This window comes from Nanorana parkeri, unplaced genomic scaffold (genome assembly GCF_000935625.1).
Source record: "Nanorana parkeri isolate BGI_ZX_2015 unplaced genomic scaffold, ASM93562v1 scaffold54, whole genome shotgun sequence".
Classification (NCBI taxonomy): Eukaryota; Metazoa; Chordata; class Amphibia; order Anura; family Dicroglossidae; genus Nanorana; species Nanorana parkeri.
This window is the reverse complement of record NW_017306322.1, coordinates 876,392-897,285: the sequence shown is the minus strand read 5'-3', so window position 1 is coordinate 897,285 and position 20,894 is coordinate 876,392. Positions and strand designations below refer to the sequence as shown.

The following is a 20,894-nucleotide window of genomic DNA, read 5'->3' as shown; positions in this document are numbered from 1 at the left end:
AAATTTTTTTTCAGTTGGTTTTTTTTTTTTTTTTTTTTAATACACATGCTTTTTTCATCAAGTGGTAATGGGCTCACTTTGACCAGTAGGTAGAAATTGGCCAGTAGTTTGTTGACGCTGTCCTCATTCTCACTGATGCAAAACTGTCCTGCTGTTCGCCTGCTTCTATGAAGCTCTCTTGACCTCTCTTGAGACCCCAGATGGCACAGCAGTTTAAAATTGGCAACAGCAGAACGTTTTTTAATGAGGGAGAAATGTGAAGAAATTAGTTTTTTTTAGAATTAAGAATTAAGAGAGCAGATGACAGAGCAGTGTAATTGTTCATTAGAACAATTTTACTGAGCAAGGTGGGCTTAAATTTACTAGAGGCAAAGAGTGAAAACCGGGCTTTAGTACAAGAATAAAGGTACAGCAGAGAATACAGCAGTGTAAAATTGGCCAGCAGCAGGATAGTTTGGATCAGGGATGATGAGCCTAACTAGTGTGTGCCTAACTTTTATGTTATCTATAGGGATAGGGGATGTGGTGAACATGACTGATATCATTTGAGGTGGTTTAGGTTAGCAATATTCTTGCACTTTTTTTTTTCCTTCTTTCTTTCAAAAGATGCAGCTGCATGCTGTGAACACAAGGCAGCTCCAAGCACAGATGGTCAATAACAAGTGAAACACCCCAAACTTAAAAGAGGCCCTATCAACATAAAAATCATGAAGCCTTCAAAGAAATTAAAACCCCAAAATACCGCCCCCAAAAACAAAAACCTACCTTTTTTTAAATAGAAGCCTTACAGCAAAAAAAAAAAGGTTCAAGAGGTACTCCAGGCAGAATAAAACGTAACCCTTGAAGTGGGGCTAGCCCTGCACTGCAAGAGTTAAGTGCTCATTTTGGGCTAGGGTCTAAAATAACAACGTAATACTCACCTGAACCTTGGCTCCGCCTGGCTTCTGGACCAGTCCCTGCAGCCTCTCTCCCCCTCCACTCTGGCAGTCTAAAGATCCATGAGTCATCACATCTAATACAGTCTATTATTGTATGTGAGATTGCTGAGGGACATTCCAGAGCGGAAGGAGGGATAGGGGACTTTTTCTTCCAGTGGTATTTTAACTCTGTCACCCCGTATTTAGAGATGGCAGCAAAATCTCTGACAGTCAGCTCACCTTCTCCTATGTCTTCTCTTCCTTGCAGGGCCAGCCAATATGTCAGTCCATCCTCATGCATCCAATGCTCATACACTAACAATCTGGATTCTGCAGCATTTTATTCAATAAGGGAGCAATTTCCATAAAGTAAAGTCACAGATATTCATGAGAGGTGATTCTGCCACTGGTGACTTGTCGCATAACATGGCTCTTATGTTGTTGCCCAACATAAATGCTGCTGCTTGTGCCACAATTGTAATATGCAGGTGCATAGGTATACCTATAAGTACAGTACATATTATTAACTTTGTAACTTCTACAAGTCTCAGTTACAACATCACATATGTGATACTCACCCAATGCTGTAAGCTGGCTTCTTCTTAGACCAAGGAAGAGGATGAGGAGACAGGCTGGAGGAAGCTCTGTGACAGCTGCCCAGCTCGGATATTGGGGTGAGTATAACTTAATTTTTTAATCTAGACAAAAACGAGCACTTAACCCTTGCAGTGCGGAGGTAGCCCCACTGCAAGGGCTATTAAAATGTTTCCTTGAAGTTCTTCTTTAAAGTGTCCTTAGTAGTAATTGTTCCAAATTTTCTGACAACAAGCCACAGTAATGTTTCCATCAATGTAGTTGTAAAATTCCAAGAATGTATGAAAAATGGCAATGCATTTTCTATCATTTATTGCGCACATTTATTATATAGCATATTGGAAAATCCCAGTGGTAAGTCTTCTCTGTAGATAAGAGGGCGATAACTTCATGATGATTGTACTCCAATTAATTGGCTTCTGAGGTGGAAGTTAAAGTCCTGAGAGGGGGCAAATCTCTCATGGACTGTCGGCAAAAGTTGTGCTTTTGTTTTGCCACCTGAAGGCCCAGACTGTGGGAACACTTTTACTCTTCTGCAACTGAGCGATTTCATTACTTGATGACAAGCATCCTATTTCCTGTACTGTAATTTTATTGATGTTCATATAATTTATTATATCAATATAATTTGTCTGTTAAAGCAGAAGTAAAGTGATTGAAAAATAGCCTCTTAGCAGCTTTTAGCTATAATGTTCTAGTATGTATAAGCACATTAAAGAAGAACTTCTCCAAGCCGCCTTGCTCTTAGAATGGTCCCTAGAGCCTCACTCCTCCTCCCCTGCAGTAGTCTAAGCTATCTATACACAGTGCATTACTGCAGCGAAGGAGGAGAGAGGCTAGAGGGAGGACTGTCACAGCCAGCGGGCACGGAGGATTGGGTAAGTATAACCTTATTTTAGATTCTAGGCAAAAACGAGCACTTACCCTTGTAGTGCAGGGGTAGCCCCACTGCAAGGGTTAATAAAGAAAGTTCTTCTTTAAGGCAGACTTACCTACCAATGCTTGTCCCTGTCTTCGGGGTTTCTAGCCTTTGGCAACTTTATCGGCTGGGCTTCAATGACTTACCTACCGCACAGGAGCCATTTCTTTAATTTTTTATTTTTTTTTACTTCACTTCCAATTTAAGCTCAGAACACTGGGGCCTAGAAATAGAGCATGTGCCTGTCTGCCACAAAATCTACCTGTACTTCGTCTTTCCTTTCACATCCACCTCTATATCCAAAGCAGAACCCCACTTGAAGGCAACATAAACCAGTTAGGAAGCAGGACTGAACTTGCCAAGCTGAAAAGGTGTCCTTCCCAAGCGATGCTTATATGAACACAATAAAAAGGGGCACACCAACTGGACTTCACTTTACATATCAAACTACACAGCCTGCAATGCCATGGCCAGAATGCACACAAACATCTTGGGCAATATGGGCTCAATTCTGAAGCACAAGAAAGTTTTTGCCAAAATAATGCACTTGAAAACAAAACAGGGATAAAACTATTTTTATAACTAAATTTAGATTTTTGCAAATGGAGCTTCTTTACTTAACAGCCTTGTCAAAGCATAGCATTGTACAGCATTGTACATTAAAGCGGACCTTTACCCATATCTATTAAATAACAACAAACACACCTTTAGAAATGTTTAGTAATGACAATCTACAAACACAAACAGTGGTACCTCGGTTCACAAACTTAATTTGTTCCACGATTCTGGTTGTGAACCGAATTGGTCGCAAACCGAATCAAAAGCCATGCTGGATTGAAAAATACTGTACAGTACTGTATGTGCAAAAAAGCTTAACAGCAAATGTGCACAGTTCTGTCTGCGACCGCGATCTCGACTAGAGGAAGCCATGACCACGTGTCAGAGCGGGGAAGATGGCCGCGGTCGTGTTCGTCACCCGATTTGGAGTGGGCAAAGGAAAGCAACATTTTCCTGAACTTCCTGTTCGCGAGCCGAATTGTTCGCGTTCAGAAGCGTTTGTGAACCGAGGTGTTACTGTACTTCTAGGTAATTGCCGGCTTTGTATTCTTTGCATACATTATTTCTCTTTTCTTTCCCAGTCTTCTGACAGTGGCCATGTTTACTAAGGGCAGATTGCTAGCTCTCCTGTTACTGCCTGGATTTATGTGACCAGACATGTGACTAAGGCATGTGACCATGCACATCATCTCAGGGGAGAAAAATGCCTTTCCCTGAGATCTCCTGAGATTACAGATGAGATTTCCTAGCAACGCTTTGCTGATGTAACCTTCCCAGGATGCAATGCTTGGACAAACTGAAGTCATTTTGCCCTTTTAAAGCAGGAAATGAATGCTCTGCAAGTGTAAGTATTTCACAATCACAGCATTTTACACCTGACATGTCTATGTTATTATTACTCATCATACATAAAGGGATGCATTGGTAGAATTTGATTTTCGAGTGTAAAGGTCCGCTTTAAGATTAATGTATAAAGTGGTATGTCTCTGGAAGTATAATAACACAATTGGGTGCACAATCACTACAGCTTAGTTCTTTCTTCTATAATAAGTTAGGATAAAAATATTGTTTGTTTTTTTTTCATCCAGAAACAAAATAGCCCCTGATTTTTGTTGTCAGCAGAATGAATTAAACACAATAAAGCATATGGATCAAAGCTGTTATTTTCCTATTATATGATTATATACTGTCAGTTGTCACGTCAACTATTCTGGTGTACGTGTACTAAGTATCATTTAGCTCTTTGCATCCAAATAAGCAGATTTGTTATTGGCAGGAAAATATGTGGTTCTAGTAATGAGAACTAATTCTATTCAGGGAATTGCTTGGCGAGATTAAAGCGGCATTAACAAATGCATTGTTGCTGTGAATGTTTTCAAGGCATCCTAAGCCTGTTAAGAAAGCAGCTACATATTTGTCACACCTCTAGAGAAGATTTGTTATTTTGACCTGCTAATAATAGAAAACAGCATAGACCCTTGTAAGCTGGTCTACCTAAGAGGGAATTAAAAAGTACTGTGACTGTTTAACGAACTTATGTTTTATCATTTAAAGTGGACCCCTAGGTATCTTTATACTAGAAATTCCTTGCATACTGAAATATATAGCAACAGTCATTTTCCAAAGCTGTACTTAAAGCGACATTAAACTCAGGAGTTAAACCTTAAAAATGTATTCAAATACCTTAAAGGAGAACTATGGGGTCAGGGCTTTTCCCCATAGTTCTCCTAAGGGTAACGGGAGGACACAAACTAGCGTCCTCCCGTCACCCAAAGCTCAGTATACTGAGTCGCCGCAGCCGGGACGGATCCCGACATTACTGTCTGGATCCCCCATCCGTACCGCCAGTCAGCGCTAGAGGATCGGACAGGGGAGGGGGGGAATCCCTACTTTTGTTCCCCATGGTCCCTGTGTGTGTTGTAAAGTAGCCACCACTCCATCCTCGCTCCAGTGATGGACTACAATCTCAATACAAATTAGTAAACCAAACATGAGATTTTAGTCCATCACAGGATCAAGCTTGTAGTTAAATGAGTTCAGGTACTTGAATGCATTTTTAGGCTTTAACTCTTGAGTTTAGTGTCACTTTAAACCAGTCAAGTGACTTTGCCTAGGCTGAGACGATGTCATCAGTCTTTATCCTGGACTCAGCATTTCCTCGGCCTCCTGTACCCCTGTAGTAGTCAGACTGCAACATTTTAACTTTTTAGCAAGTAACAAAGTGAGAGAATGCAACAGGAAGTTGAGCTGTGTCAAACCATTTATGAACACAGCCAAGAACTGCACAGGCACCAGAGTTTACATGATTGTGTCATTTCTGAGGCAGCATTTCAGTCAAGGAAGTAGATGCTGTCCCTGGATGATGCCTAGACAAAGTTGTCTCTATCCTTTTGGAGAGAAAATCAGATGAAGGCAATGTCAGGAGGTGGGGGGTACTGTGATTGTGTAATAAATCCTGTAATTGTTATACATATTGGCTAACTAATGCTTTATCTGCCAACTAAATGGACTGTAGTTCAAGCTTTCAAAGCATGCTGGCTTCCTCTTCAGGCAATATGATAGTAGGAAACATGCATTTTATACATGAAGAAACAAAGAGATACAGATGTTATCAACACACATAAGTGGCATTGGGTTCCAGGAAAATGCGGTACATTGTGGTATTTTACCACGGTACAACACTCTTCTGTTATTTCAAGACAGGAGTAAAGGGAAATCTCCATATTGTGACAAATGCCCCAAAAAAGTTAGGGCTTTAGATATACACTGCCTGGTCAAAAATAAAGTCACACTCTTTAATATTTTGTTGGATCGCCTTTACTGCTGCTCACATTTGCCGTGGCATGGTTTTGATAAGCTTATGCAACGTCACAACATTTATTTCCATCCAGAGTTGTATTCATTTTTCACCAAGATCTTGCAGTGATGTTGGGAGTGTCGGACCACTACGTAAAGTTTTCTCCAGCACATCCCAAAGATTCTTAATCGGGTTAAGGGGTCTGGGCTCTGTGGTGGCCAATCCATGTGTGACATTGATGTCTCATGCTCCCTGAACCACTCTTTTACAATTTAAGCACGATGAATCCTGGCATTGTCATCTTGGAATATGCCCGACATCGCCGGGATCACTTGATCGAAACAAGCGCCAGCTTCCCCGCTCTACATTTAGCCCTGCTTGCCCGAAGCAGGGCTAAATGTAGAAAACAAATTACCCGCCCGGCGGCTGTGCCACTCCTCTACTCCCTGCCGCCCCAAGGCCATGCCTCGGTGGCCTTGTGGGAAATCCGGCCCTGATTGCATTATTAAAAAATGAATGAAAGGTTGCCATTGCTATATGCTATTCAGGCTTTCTTCATCCCTCAGGCACTCTAATAAATGAGCTCAGGGCCCTCTTACTACCTAGATGCACTTCTAATGTTTGCTAAACACCCACGGGCCATTATCCACCTTGTCATGAATGTACTTTATGTTTTATTCATTCTGAGCTATTTACTGGAAAGAGGAGGTGGATTCAGATTGAACAGATGTCTTTAAATAAAATTGTTTCTATAGACATTCAAAAATCCCGGAAGCCATTGTTGATGTGTTACTATGTGAAAGGCACCTGAATGAGGCTCTTGTAGGGCTCAAAGCATTATAGTGTTGATTCTCCCCATTGATGAATCTTTTATTCATGAGAAATTTGCACAGTTTAAACAAAAGGCCAATTATGATTCCTTGCCTTCAATGGTCTCAAAACACGAGAATAACAATTTCAATATTTTGCTTTGTTTTTAATGTGGAAAACTGGAATCACTTCCTGTGAAAGCTATTGAAACTAATATTTAGGAGGGAATATAATGCGAGTTTACATGTTATATCTCACTATAATGACAGAAAATAGTTTTGTGTATTTCCAGCATAACCCTGATCAGACCATACAGTTAGCACTAGCTTGTGTATTTTGTCTGATATTTTGTGCATGACATCTTAAGGGTACGGGATAAGGCTAACATAACAGTTAACATGACAGTTTGCATTGCCATTCGTGACATGGCCGTTTTGCAGCATGCGTGTGTGTTTGTGTTTTATTTAAGCATAAAGGAAAGATTCATCAGCAGGTACAGCCATATATAGGCTTCCTTGCAGTGTAGGTGTGATCTGCTAGACTTACAGGGCAGAATGGAATGTTATGCTATCTTGCCTTAAAAACATATCCAACCATTGTGATTTCTTATCTGTGTGGACGGAAGCACTAATTTTGCAAGAAAGAAGGTCTGATTAACAAGCATATTTATTTAACTGTGCCACACATTCTTGCTATATTTTTTATATTTATTCCAGGGTGTATTTTATTAACTTAGGAGATGTGGTGAATATAAATACTGTATATAAAGAACAGCAACTGATGTTCAACATGTTATGAAGGAATTCAAATTGACATCTAAAAGCCTCATGATTAAAGTAGTATTGAAGCATAAATTTGGGCAAATTAAATCTTAATCCTTGCAGTGCGGGCTATAACAAAGTTATACTCACCCGTACCCCAATCCCGGCTGGCTCTTACACCGCTCCCTCCAGCCAGTCTCCTTCTCTGCTCCAACAATGGAATATCCCTCGGCATCCTCACCTCCAGTACACTGTATGGGACTATGATGACTCACAGGAGCTTAGACGGCTGCAGCGGAGGGGGAACGAGGCTGAAGGGAGCAAGTGGGGATCATGATTCAGGTGAGTATATCCTTGTTATTTTAGCTCCCTAAACAAAACAAGCACTTAACCCTTACATGTGTCTCCGCCGCATGCTCCCGTCTGAACATCTGAAAAACTTGGACGGCCGCAAAGAATCCTGGGGCGGGCGCATGTGCAGTTCAGATCTTCGGCTGGGAGATGAGGAGAGGCACAAGGTAAGTAAATGCAGGCAGCGTGCACCCGCACAGACTCCGTGAGGCAGTAAGTCCCACTTAAGACAGAGGAGTCAGCGCTGGATCGGAGACAGGCAACAGCGCTGGAGGGAAAACTACAGGAAAGAAGAAGATTATCAGAGAAGGAGGCATCATTTAAGGTAAGTCCTTACATTAGCATTGTAGGGGGGTGGGACGGGACATTTTAGCCATTAATGTCACTTTAACCTTGCTGGTTTGGATGCACCAGAAATCTAAATTAAAGTGGATCATTCTGGGGAGAATGTTTGTGACAAATGAACCAGTTTTAGGTCAACATAGGACACATGTGAGTGCTCTATAAGGCACATGTGTTGTATGTAAAAAGTTTGTTGGACAGATTGATCTCCATGTAAATGTGGAGAAGAATATTAACAAATAATTGTTAAATAACAAAAAGGAATTGATATACTGAGTAGTATCATTACATGTATTAACCAAATACATTTTATTGGAATGCAGTTTGTTATGGTCTAGTGGCCCTTCATGCAGATCTTGGTGCTATGTCATGTTTACAACAGCTTGTGACATTTTTGTACAATGTAAGCAAATTGAAATAATTCAGGACTGCTTTAAACACCAATGAAAATAAAAGTTATTAGTACATCTGCAGAAACAAGTAGAAAAATATTCAGGTAACTGGGGCAGGGATGTTTTGGAAGCATCTACCTGTTTTGCTCCAGAGAAATGTCCTACCACAAATAAAATGTTTGTGGTTGATTTCTGCTTTGCCTCATCTGTATTGTTTGTTATGATGACACACTTTTTTGTCATGTGTTTATTACAATGGGTATAATTATACAGCTCATAGTATGGTATTGTGTGTGGTAGGGTGTGTTGACATGATGCAGTAAGTGGGTTATAAAACAAGTCATATTATTACTAAAGATTATGCAGCCATATTGTGTTTTTTTTTTTTCTCGGCATGAATGAGGCAATGTTAGTCCACATTCTTTTTTTTGTAAATTCCTTATTTTAAAATTTTCAAGGTTTATACAAAGAAACAACATTATAAAACTCAATGTCAAAGTTACATACAAAAAGAAGAGTAACCACAGCAGTAGTCATAGGATAAGAAGTCAGCAGCGACATTGGAAACTGGGAGGTAGTACAACCCTAAGACACTCAAATGTCAAAAATTCCCATTGTCATGGTTTGTAAGTAGCACCCGTTCGAAGTCCCGGGATGTTCAAAAAATAAATTACAAGCTGAAGTGTAACAGAAAGGAAAAAGCAGGAAGATGAAGAAAGGGCTAGAGAGTAGACGAAGAAGAGGAAGGAAAAAGAGGACAAATATGGATCAAGAAAGAACAAAGACAGCAGAGAGAGAACAGGAAAACCCCCTCCTCTCCCCATACACAGCCCCGAAATCTGACAAGAAATCAGTCTCAGCAGGCACCCCCAAAAGGAAAATGGTCAATTCATATAATTGCTCCTGACCCCAGCAGTATACTCCAGCGTCCATCCCGGTTAGTCCCCATTCTTACCTGCCATTAGGGCTAGCTGTGAGTTCTGGTAGCAAAAATCTATGGATTTCTGCGGCCAGAATAACTGGTGTTTGTGAAAAGCTACTACCGCTGAGCCTATACAAAACAATGACAGGCTGATAGCGGCTGCAGCTGTTCCCAGCTGGTTGAATGTAATCTGACATTGCTGATTATCTACAGTTAGGAACAGATAATTATACCTGGATGCAGACTGACTGCATCCAGGGACGATCATATTTCCCTAACTGCAGATAACAGTGGTATCAGATTATATCTGAACAGCCATGAATATCTCCAGTCTGTGATTGCTTTGTATAGGCCAAGCCGCAGCAGCTGTTAGCGCATACCTGTTATTCTGGTCTCAGGAGTCTGCCCATTCTTTCAACCAGTGTTTGGAAATAGCCATAATTTTAGGTTTGAATGAAGCCTAAGAGTTACATACAGTAGAATGGCTTCTCTATAATGAATTCCCTGGGAGGCAGAGAAAAAATATTAATGAAAATTGGGGGAGGTAAAGATTTTAAACTAAAGCCCACACTTTCACCTCATCTGTAGATAAGGTGTTTTTCATTCATTTTATTTTTTTTAGCAGCAAGATCTCACTGCCATAGTTTTTGCCCATGCTTGATAATATAAATTAAAGAAAACTTGTACTGAGAGAAAAATGTAAGCTGCCATGTCAGGCTGGTCCAAAGGCTTCAATTCTTTTAGAGTTTCTCACCTGGAACAGGTACCTGGCCAGCAAACAAGTGTGAAGCCAGGACTTCTGATCTGCATAGGGCACCCATTTCAGGAACCAGCATTATCAGAAGGAGAGGTCAGCACTTGACAGACTACATATTTCTGTCAGTGCAGGTGCCCTTTATAAATCCAAAATAATGAGTAGGACCTCTTTGTTGGTATACAGAGCAATGAACTCAAGCACAGAGATCCCTATTCTTTTTCAGAAAAATAGGTAATATACCATCCACCATATACTGAAATAACAGTATGAATTGACCCTTTACAGAAGATGGTGAAGAAAAGTCACAGAATGAATCGATAACTGAGGCTTATTCTGGAAAGTTATATAATATTTGAATACATTTTTTTCTAGGCCTCCTACAAGCCGCTGCTGAGACAGATCATTGAAGAGATCTTCCATCCTGATCGTGCTGAGCCCCTGGACATTGAACACATTTCCTCTGGTCTCACCGACCTCCTGAAGACAGGATTCAGCATGTTCATGAAGGTGGGTATGACCAGTGGTGAGTAAAGACTGCAGAAGCCCCATACACAGTTAAAGTGTAATTCCAGGAAAACAGCTAAATGCACAGTACAAATACATGCATGTTTTCTGTTTTGCCCGCCAAATGGTTGACAATTTTGTACAGCCAGGTGACACTCTTTTCCTGTTTCACTAATGAACTTCCTATGTCACCTCTCCACCTACTCACTGGATAGTAAATCAGCTTTATCGCCCCTGTTCAATGAACTGCAAGGTGATGCAAAACGGAAAAAAGGTAATTTGCACATTACCTCGCATGTTCTGACTTTGTCTTTTTGTCTGGGAATTTTACTTTTGAGTAGGGATGCACCAATACCAATAGTAGTATTGGTATCGGTGCCAATACCGAGTATTTGGGAAAGTACACGTACTCGCCCAAATGCTCTCATACTTACCCCAGATACCGGAACTTCAGATCAGAGGGAAATTTTCTCTGACCTGCCACGCCGCGAGGGAACATGGAGCTAGCTTCCCGGCAAATCAGGAAGCCGGGCCGTGGGTAATGACTCACGGCCTGACTTCCTGATTAGCCAGGAAACTGTCTCCTTTCCAATTGGCTGGGATGCCACCCTCCCAGCCAATCAGCATGGAGCCGACCAAACAGCATAAAGCCGTCTTCCCGGGCAATCAAGAAGCCGGGCAGAGGGTAATGTCACGCTGCTCGACTTCCTCATTGCCTGGAATGCCAGCTCCCTGCTACCGGAAGTACCAGTATTGATATTCAGTATCGGCGAATACCGAAATATAAATATTGGTACTCATACTCGATACCGGAGTATTGTAAGTAATAAGCAGCCACTCTGCTGAGCCTGGATCCATGGTTAAAGAATAGCGTCTAATGTGTTTCTGTCATTTGACCTCTGATGCCACTTCCAGAGCCATAGTACTACTGGTAATGACAGGCCAAGGAAGAGGAAAAAAAGTACTACGTCATGGTAAACTTGAGAAAGGCTGGTCTTCATTGTGTCTTGTCACTAAAATTACAGTGCTTACCCCTATCACTAACTATGCTGAACTATTACTCACATTTCTTTCTGAATGGAATTAATGTTAGCTGACCATAAAGTTCATTTGCCAAAGCAGCTGTTCTTCAGACAGCTGCACTGTAATTCGTGGACGTTATCATTGTTTACATCCGATACTGCTATAGAAAAGCACAATATACCCCTACAAAAATAGGGCAGTATAGAACATCATCACACAAATTAATTTCATTTCCGTCATTTCATTTCATTCTGGCCTTATACTGTCTTTTGTTCATCTACTGTATAATCTGTGCGAGCAAGGCTTTCAGTAGTGGTCCTGAGAGCACATGTGCCTGCATGTGTTGTGACAAGAAAAGGCCAACAATAACCATTCTTAATTCAGATTTCCAAGGTTGGAGAAGGCGCAGTGCTGTGACAGCAGCAACAGCTGAGGAAATGCGGGGCATGGATTTATTTGACTTACACGGTTATTATGTTTAACAATGTAGGAGGAAATGATTTGTTCATTTGGTTGTGAAGCATCTTAATAAGAATGGTCTTGCATATGTACACGTGCTTCGTTCGTGTATCTCGGGCCTCATGAGCCTGCAAGTGATAAAGTAATAATCCCTCTGTTATTGTTAATCTTTTGATATCCTTCGAGTAGTAAATTGTGAATAGACAGGCTTGTCAAAAGAGGTGACTAAACATTGGCTTTGATTTTTTTACAAAGAAAGCTGCGTTATGTAAGTCTAGTCAGCACAAAAACAAGAAGCTTCTTCCTAATGCACAGGCAAAGTTTGTTTTGGATTAATGTTATTTTGTTTAAAGGCCAGATGCAGCTTCGCTTTTTCTGTTTTATTACATACCATTAACCATTACAGTAGAATTTCAGTATGTTTTTTGCCACTACTCACCCCATTTTCCCTGCTGTGTGCTACTTACAGACAGCTAAAAAGATCATTCATGTCTGTGGTTACTTTCCTTAAACATGGAGGAGGCTCTTGACACGCCATTGATTTTGCAAGAACTATGGAGCCATCAAGCTGAAGATCATTCTGTCACTGAAAAATAGACATGTGCGATTCATTTCATTATGAATTGAAATTCGGATAAATATCGGCATATTCGGACGCATCTGAATGAAAGAAATACCAAATCCGAACATATCCGAATTTTTGATAATTAAAATTCGGATGCATCTGAATTTTTTTCCAAATGTCGTTCAGAATGAACTGATGTTGTTAAACTTTGAAAATAAAAAATAAACCAGCTTGGAGTCCCCTCCCCAATTCATACCAGACCCCCTAAAATCCCTTTCCCTTTCCAGACCTTTGATCGAGCAGCAGCCTGGCAGAGCAACATGCCCTCAATATGGGGAGGGTGCTTTGCCAGGGGGGCCTGGCAAAGCACCTTGTCCCAATGTTTATAAGGGCAAGGGCCCTTATAAACATTGGGACAAGGCCACATAAGATACTGGGACTGTTGTGGAGGGCTAACACATTACTATAAAAGGTGCGTAGGCACACCTGCACATACCTAAATTGATTAAAAAAATCTGATTGGGGCAACTAATGTAAGGGGCACTCTGATGGGCACATCTAATAATTAGTTGTCCACATCAGAGTGTCCTCCTAAATTGATTTTCCCCATGAGAGCGCCCCCTTATTTTTGTAGTTAATGCAAGGGGCACTCTGATGGGACAACCAATGTAAGGGGGCACCCTGATGGGAACAACTAATTATTAGGGGACAACTAATTATTAGTTGTCCCCATTAGAGTGCCCCCTTACATTGCTTGCCCCCTTTAAAATGACCTTTATATTATTGTCCCCACATACCTTAGTTTACTAATTTATTAGTAAGCCAGTGGTGGGAGCCAGGAGGTGGAGCAGTCTGCCGGAGAGGATGGAAAAAGATGCTCTTCCCTCCTCCTGGTATGCTGGGGAACACATTTTATATCAATGGTTGTTAGGATCACCCGGCAGTCCTAGCAACCAGTGACTGCAGAGGAGGTAGACATCTGATGTCATTGGTTGCTAGGACGCTAGCGGTCCTAGCAACCGATGACAGAAGAGGAGGGTGGTCTGCGCTGGGCTGTGGCTGGCAGTGAATGCGCTAGCCTTGGAGGCCAGCTCATCCATTCTCAGCCATCCATAATGAAGCGCAGGTCGGCGATCAGTTCGTGTCCAGACTGTGGGCCGGACAAGAATGGCCATAAAATGCCCAGTTCTGGGTTAAAGTATCATGTGAAAGTCTTTCTAATGGTCATTTCTACTTCCTGTCAAATGAGAGAACACTGCATGTGCATCACAGCACTGGCCACTTCTACAGGTGATTTGACAGAACAGGAAGTGAGGAGAAATCTCCCCCACGAAAACAGGTGACAGGCAGCAATAAAAACACTTTTTCTAGTAGACTGGGAAAGGCTTTAGAACCTCTGTCAGGATTTTATTGCTGTCTGTGTCTCCATGAGAGATATTTTGTCTTCCTGTCCAGTTGACTGGTGTCAGACAGAATAGGAAAATGAGGATGGCATTTTAAATATGACAGAAAAGTCTCCCTAAAGGGACAAAGACAGCATTTAAAACCTGACATAAGTTCTTATTCTTCGCCACTCTATCCAAAACTAAAACAAAAAGGTTTGGCTAGGGTTCGGCTTTAATCCTTCCTCTGCACATCAGAAGTCAGAAAATAGGCAAGAAAAGTGGAAATGCATCCAACTCCTGAACATGAGGTGTGCTGCACCCAATCTACAAGTCTCTGGGAAAAGGGATGAGATATTCATTCATGCTTCTATGGCCTGGTGTAAGATTTAATTTAAAGGAGAACTATGAGATGAGTGATTTCCACTCACCTCATAGTTCTAAGCCGACCTGTGACAATGAGACTGTCACAGGTTGGCTCAGTAGATCGGGAGGTGAGGGAACACATACCGGGTTCCCTCACCTCTCGATCCTGTCACGGCTCTCTGCCGTGACAGGAAGAGGGGCTGGATTCCCCTCTCCCCGCTCCGATCTGCCAGCGCTGACTGGCGGAACAGACGGGGGAGGGGGCGGGTACAGCTGGCTCTGCCTCTAGATAGGCAGAGCCAGCTGTCACTCACGCAGCTGGGCGGATCCCGTCAGCTACGTCGGGATCCGCTCCAGGTGCCGCGTCTCAGTATACCGCGAGCTGTAGCTCGCGGTATACTGAGCTTAGGGTAACGGGAGGACGCTAGTTTGTGTCCTCCCGTTACCCCAAGGAGAACTATGGGGAAAAACACTGACCCCATAGTTCTCCTTTAATTATATTTATTTCATAAGGGAGGACAGTAGAGGCCTGCAGTGTTAAAAAAAAAAAAAGATTTTTGCTATAGTCCTGCTGCTTTTCCTATCTCAGAAAGCTGAGAAGTTTGCACAAAGCATTTCCTTCTGGTCATTGTGACGTGCTAATAATCTTCCATAACCATTTAGCCAGTGAACCTGTTGTTATATAGTAAAGAACTGAAAGGTCAGTTTGCATAGACAGTTCCCAGTTATGGATTTCTTAATGTGTTATATCACAAGACAGTCCTGGACCTTCTTGGGAAAACGAGCAAACAAAGTACCTTTCCTGCTTGCAGATGGTTTTCAGACTGTTAGTCTGTAATGGAATAAGGCAATTAGTGATGATGTAACCTAGATACAGGTTCAATCTGCCCCTCACATAGCAACACTACACCTGTTACTACCACCCAAGCACTGGCCTCTGTGGCTTGCCTACATATCCGAACTCATCATTAAAAACAACAGTCCCAGCTTCTCTTAACCTTTGTACATAAATATATATATATAACCAATTCTCTTAAAATGTTGAACTTTTTGAAAATGTTGCCATTGGGAAGTGATGTTTCCATTGTTCTAGAGCCTAGGGGAATTCAATTATGGTTCTAAAAGACCATGTAGTGGAAACAATTCGTAGATGTCTGCTAGATGTTTAGAGTAATATTGTAGATAAAGATCTGAAATCTTTCCGGGAAAACATAATGAAAAATAAGCCAACTTGGAATGAAAGTCCTCTGTATATATCTATTAATCTATAACATTTTTGGAGAATGGCCATCTGTTTGTTCACATTACTGAAAAGCAGTGCACATGGAAAACACTGTAATTCTACCAATTCCGTGTAATTAAAAAATACTTCCAGAGTTTAGTTTACTGTTGTCAGATAGTTGCACTTGCATAACATATTGAGGTTTTAATAATTAAGAGTCAACTAAGTTAACTAAGAGAGTTCAAAATGCAGTGATTATGTGCAGATGCAGTTTCCCAAAAGCAACCATTCATATTTCAGTTTAATGGAGTCAGACCAGTAAAAAGTGAAATATGACTGGTTACTCTGTGAGGCATATTAATGGCAATTGCAGTTTGCATTACCATATTAAATTATCCTTTTGTTCCTCCAGGGTGGAGATATAAGCAGTAGTACTAAATAATAGTTGAAGTGACACTAAACTTTAGTTAGACCTTAAAGTAGTATTAAACGCAAAACCTTTTTTAAACTAATGCATTCCCAGCCAGCAGGTAAACCTTCCACAGTGCACTTTTACCTTTAAATATGTGTCCAAACACCTTTTTCCTTTCTGTTCAACGCGGTTGGCTCCAGGTCACAGAGCGCCGTCTGCCCGAAGCTCCCAGTCAGGAAGCGCACATATGCGATTACTTTAAAATGCAGTGCATTAAGGACAGCGCCAATGCAGTGAGGGGGATGAAGCAGGGAAGTGGCTTGCCACTGAGGCTCTTTTTATGGACGTAAGAAGACTCGTCCATTCTGCCAGCCGGGAGCGTGCATGCAACAGACTCCATGGGACCCTATAAGGGGATGGAGTCGCTTGAAAGCAGCAACCAGGGAGGAGGCAATTTTCAGAAGAGGATGTAAAAGCACTTACATAGTTAAAAGAAAAACGGACATGCAGACCTGCTACCCCTTGGAATACGTCCTTTAGTGACGAAATGCGTCGGGGCGGGGCTATTCTGACGTCACAGCGTCACGGAGAATCAGGAAGTGAGCGTGGAGGCTCATGACTTACTGATCGTTTCATTTTTTAATGTAAGGTTGGATGTTCATTTTTTATAAATTTGTATGTACATGCTTCACCATGAGGAGTCTCTCTTAATTTATGGGAAACATCTTCTGCCTAATACCTGGAGGATATAGTAAAGAGGGATCTGATCCAAATACCTACTCCAGGCTGACTACCAAAGCCCATAAGGATGTGTATGCGGTGAGTGAGCGCTGCCTAAGGGTTTTTTCGTGTGTGACGCACTACCACAAGACATACAGGTGAAACTCGAATAATTAGAATATCGTGCAAAGTTCATTTATTTCACTAATGCAACTTAAAAGGTGAAACTAATATATGAGATAGACTCATTACATGCAAAGCAAGATAATTCAAGCCGTGATTTGTCATAATTGTGATGATTATGGCTTACAGCTCATGAAAACCCCAAGAACCCCAAATCCACAACCTCAAAAAAGTAGATTATTACATGCAATCAATAAAACAATGATTGTACATAGAACAATATCAGACCTCTGAAAAGTACAAGCATGCATATGTACTCAGTACTTGGTTTGGGCCCCTTTTGCAGCACTTACTGCAATTATTTTTGCACCATATTCTAATTATTCGAGTTTCACCTGTACATCAATAAAAGACGTGTTCTTCAGCATGTTTGGAGTGCTGGTGTCTTCTCACTTTGCATGTTCATTACGGCGCCATCCGTTTGCCACCGTAGTACCCACTATATCCTGGGGACCCGACGGTTTGCAGTGCGATAGGTTCATGGACTTTAATCCATATACACATCTCGAAAGATGCATATTTTACACAGCAAATTCTGCACTTGTGTTGCATTTACGCCCGTGTGAAAGAGGGCTAAAAATGTCTAAGAGTACCTTAACTATAACAAAAATGTATCTTATTTGTGCATCGCTCAGCTGTAGACCCTCAAATCATCTCTGAATTGGTGCTGACACTGTCCTCCCTTCTGGAGTCCCTCTGTGTGTTGTAAAGTAGCCACCTCTCCAAGTGAAAGTGTCGCTTTAAAACCCCTGTTTTGTTTTTGTTTTTTTGTTCATCTGTGTCCCATTTCATAGATTTTTCTTCACTTCCTGTCCTTTAGACAAAACCGGACGGCAGGTCAAATCTCTGCAAAGTGAGGTGAAACCTATCTTAGTTGTCACTGGAACAAATGTCTCCTCTTAATTGTTTCCCCTCTATTCCTGTTCTGGTAACAATTGAAAAATTTGAGAATACATTTACCTAGTTAGAACATAGGAACAATAAAAATGTGACAGGGGTTCTAACTCCTGAGTGCTCTATCCTAAACTTGCTGTCGTGTCACTGAATGGTGCATAGACAGGATTATGGTGTTGCCTTTCTATAAATAGCTTTCAGAAATAAATATTGTGTGTGTACAGACCATCTTGTCCAGGATATCACGGATTTCTTGTGTTAAATGCTATTTTCAGGAGTTTTGGACTGAAATACCACCAATAACAGTAATGAATGTAACAGTGAATGCATTCCTGGCAGACTTCAATATTCTTGGCAAATGAACTAGTACGAAGGAACTGGCTTTCTGAAAACCCCATTCTATAAAGCAAATTGCACGTTTCCACTGAAAGCTTAATTTAATTGAAAATCCATTCGCATAACAAGTGACAGTCTGAATGAGAGGTATTGCAATTTGTGGTTTGGAATCTGAACTGTATCCGATGAAGACACGTCTTGCAGAATCCGTTTTCCACGCAGACTTGTTTTGACTGAAGGGAAAATTAGGGCTTCTACTTTTGTTACCGTAAAAGATTCCTGAAGAAAAACACAGCTAGCTGTGTGACCTTTACATTGCTGCGCTCCTCACTCAACAGCTGTACTCAAAAAAGAAGTCCGCTAAGTATTTATTTAGGATAACGGCGGTTTAACATTTATATCCACAGATCCACGTTCCTAGCATCTAAGGACACATGCACTTGCTTGGTTTCTTTTTCTTTTTTGACTGGCTCTTGTGTCCACTTCTTACCAATATGCCATACCAGAACAGATCTGTGCCAGGAAACAGCTCAGCTCCCAAAATGTAATGGGAGATTATCTCACTGGTCTTGAATGAGTAGATTGCCAGTGAGTTTTTTGTAGTGGAGACAATGAGCTCGGATGCATGCTTTGTGAGTCTGTCAGGTCTTCTACTATCTACTATTTGATCTCCGAGTAGGAATGTAGGGAAAAGTGTAGAGAAATGTTTTATAGTGAACTTTCCAAATGGCTTTACCAGATCGAGCCACAACTTCACAATGTACATGGGTAGATTTTATAGTTCAGGATCTGGATTTCAGAGGTCTTCCATATGCCAAACTTAGAACAAACAGATGAAAGAGACAATGGTCAATCCTTAGGAACAATGACTTACCCAAAGGCCCCTGTATCTTGAGTGTACTAGGACATCTACTAACATTTCCTTCACATTACTATCACGCATGCATGTCTCCAACCCCTGTGTTTTCTCATTTCTGCCATGCAGAAATGTCACAGACCAGTGGGCTCATTTACTAAAGTGAAGTGTTCAAATGTCTAAAGGTGTGGGGAAGTTAAGAAAAAAAAAAAGGACATTCCCTTCTATATGATTAAATGTTTAACAAAAATACACAGCTTCACTTCAGTTTAACCCCAAATGGGATTGCAAGCAACAACAAAAAGTGTGATTTTTACATACTGCCATTTTTGCATTCTAAATAACAACAGATACCGTGCTAAAAGTATTAATAATACAAAAATACAATAAATATTTATTAAAAGTGAGATTTCAATCAAATAAATGCGCTCTAGAATAGTAATGCAAAATCCATATCTGGAATATATATGGAAAAGTTACAGTCCATCAATATATAGGCACTCTGGCTGGAGGTACCAGGCTAGCAGCCAGATGGCTATAAGGTTCAGGTGAGTATATATTTTTTTATTTTGTAGCATTTAACCCTTGAGAATATTTCTACCCGGAGTTAAGTTTAATATGTTTTTCAATATTTTTACAGCAGCTTATTTATTAGGATAGAGCAGAACATTTGTATTTCTTCCTTTCTACATTATATTTGTTGGCATACATTGAATGACCATTGAGGGAAAACAATCTAGTGATTCAAAGGGAAGCAGGCACATAAGTGGTCTCTAGTGAGCTGATTGGCAGTAGAGTAGATACCAGTTCACCGCCACAAATGGCTTCCAAAACAATGTGAAGAGAAGGGATATACATGAATTGCAATCAGTGGCTCCAAATATTGTGTAGCTAATACAATCTGTGTCTTGTATGTACTTGTCAGTTGCTTACCCACCCACGTGTTTCAGTGGCAGTAATGGGAGTTGCATTGGTGATATCTGTTTGACAGTCATGCATTTTTCCTCAGATACAGGTAGTACAATACCGATGAGAAGATAATTTGGCAGTTCACTTTGCTTAAACAGCTTGCAGTTACTTAGTTAAACATCAAACATTCTTTGTTTTTGATGGCAGTATGCATTTACACATAAATTCACATAAGTGGGTAATGTGAAACCAGAAGAACATTATTCTGTCAGCTTTTCCTGAAATTCCAAATATGTTCTGTGCATCTAACTTCTTTGCTACTCTCAGACACGCATGCCGCCAGAACTCTGTCACGTATACACAGCCTTGTGCAGGGTCAGACAATGTATGGCTCTTAAATGGCTTGGGAACTGCAAGTCATCTTGGTCCTAGGAACATTCCAAACACATTAGCATACTTTGTTTCTAAGCACAATTATTGCATTTTATTCAGCCATATTCAAGTCCAATTGAATGTTCAACAGAGGAGAATGTTACCATACGATAAAGATCTTCTAGCTGTAGGTGCGGTCTCTGCCCATCCTCTGAGGCTGTAGGAAGGTGTCATATGCTCATTAGCCCCACTTCCATATGGGCCAGTCTCATGTCCATAACCAGGGGCGTAACTACAAATCATGGGACCCCATAGCAAAATGTTCATAGGAACCCCCAGCAACCTCCCTTGTGTTTGACATAAAGTATGTCTAAATCAAAGGCAGATAGTAGGATGACTGCATAGTCAGTAGACTGCTATGGAGCAGAACTGTGGACAGAAGTTGTTAGGGAACCTGGGTGGGAATCATTGTACGGAATACATTTTGAGCCATAATTTTTCAGCTAGTCATTCTGTCCTCAGTATCTCACCAGTCTTTTTCAGCATCTCAGGTCCTCAGTGTAAATTCTAA

At 41.1% G+C, this 20,894-nt stretch overlaps 1 protein-coding gene across 1 annotated transcript in view; it reads left to right on the top strand.

Annotated features, from left to right (window-relative positions):
* Positions 1-20,894, top strand: part of SCFD2 (sec1 family domain containing 2) — a 357,431-nt gene that overhangs the window by 310,887 nt on the left and 25,650 nt on the right. Inside the window, exon 8 of the mRNA XM_018575955.1 lies at positions 10,493-10,627. Within this exon, the coding sequence (XP_018431457.1) occupies positions 10,493-10,627 (135 nt within the window). The remainder of the gene's footprint in view (positions 1-10,492; positions 10,628-20,894) is intronic.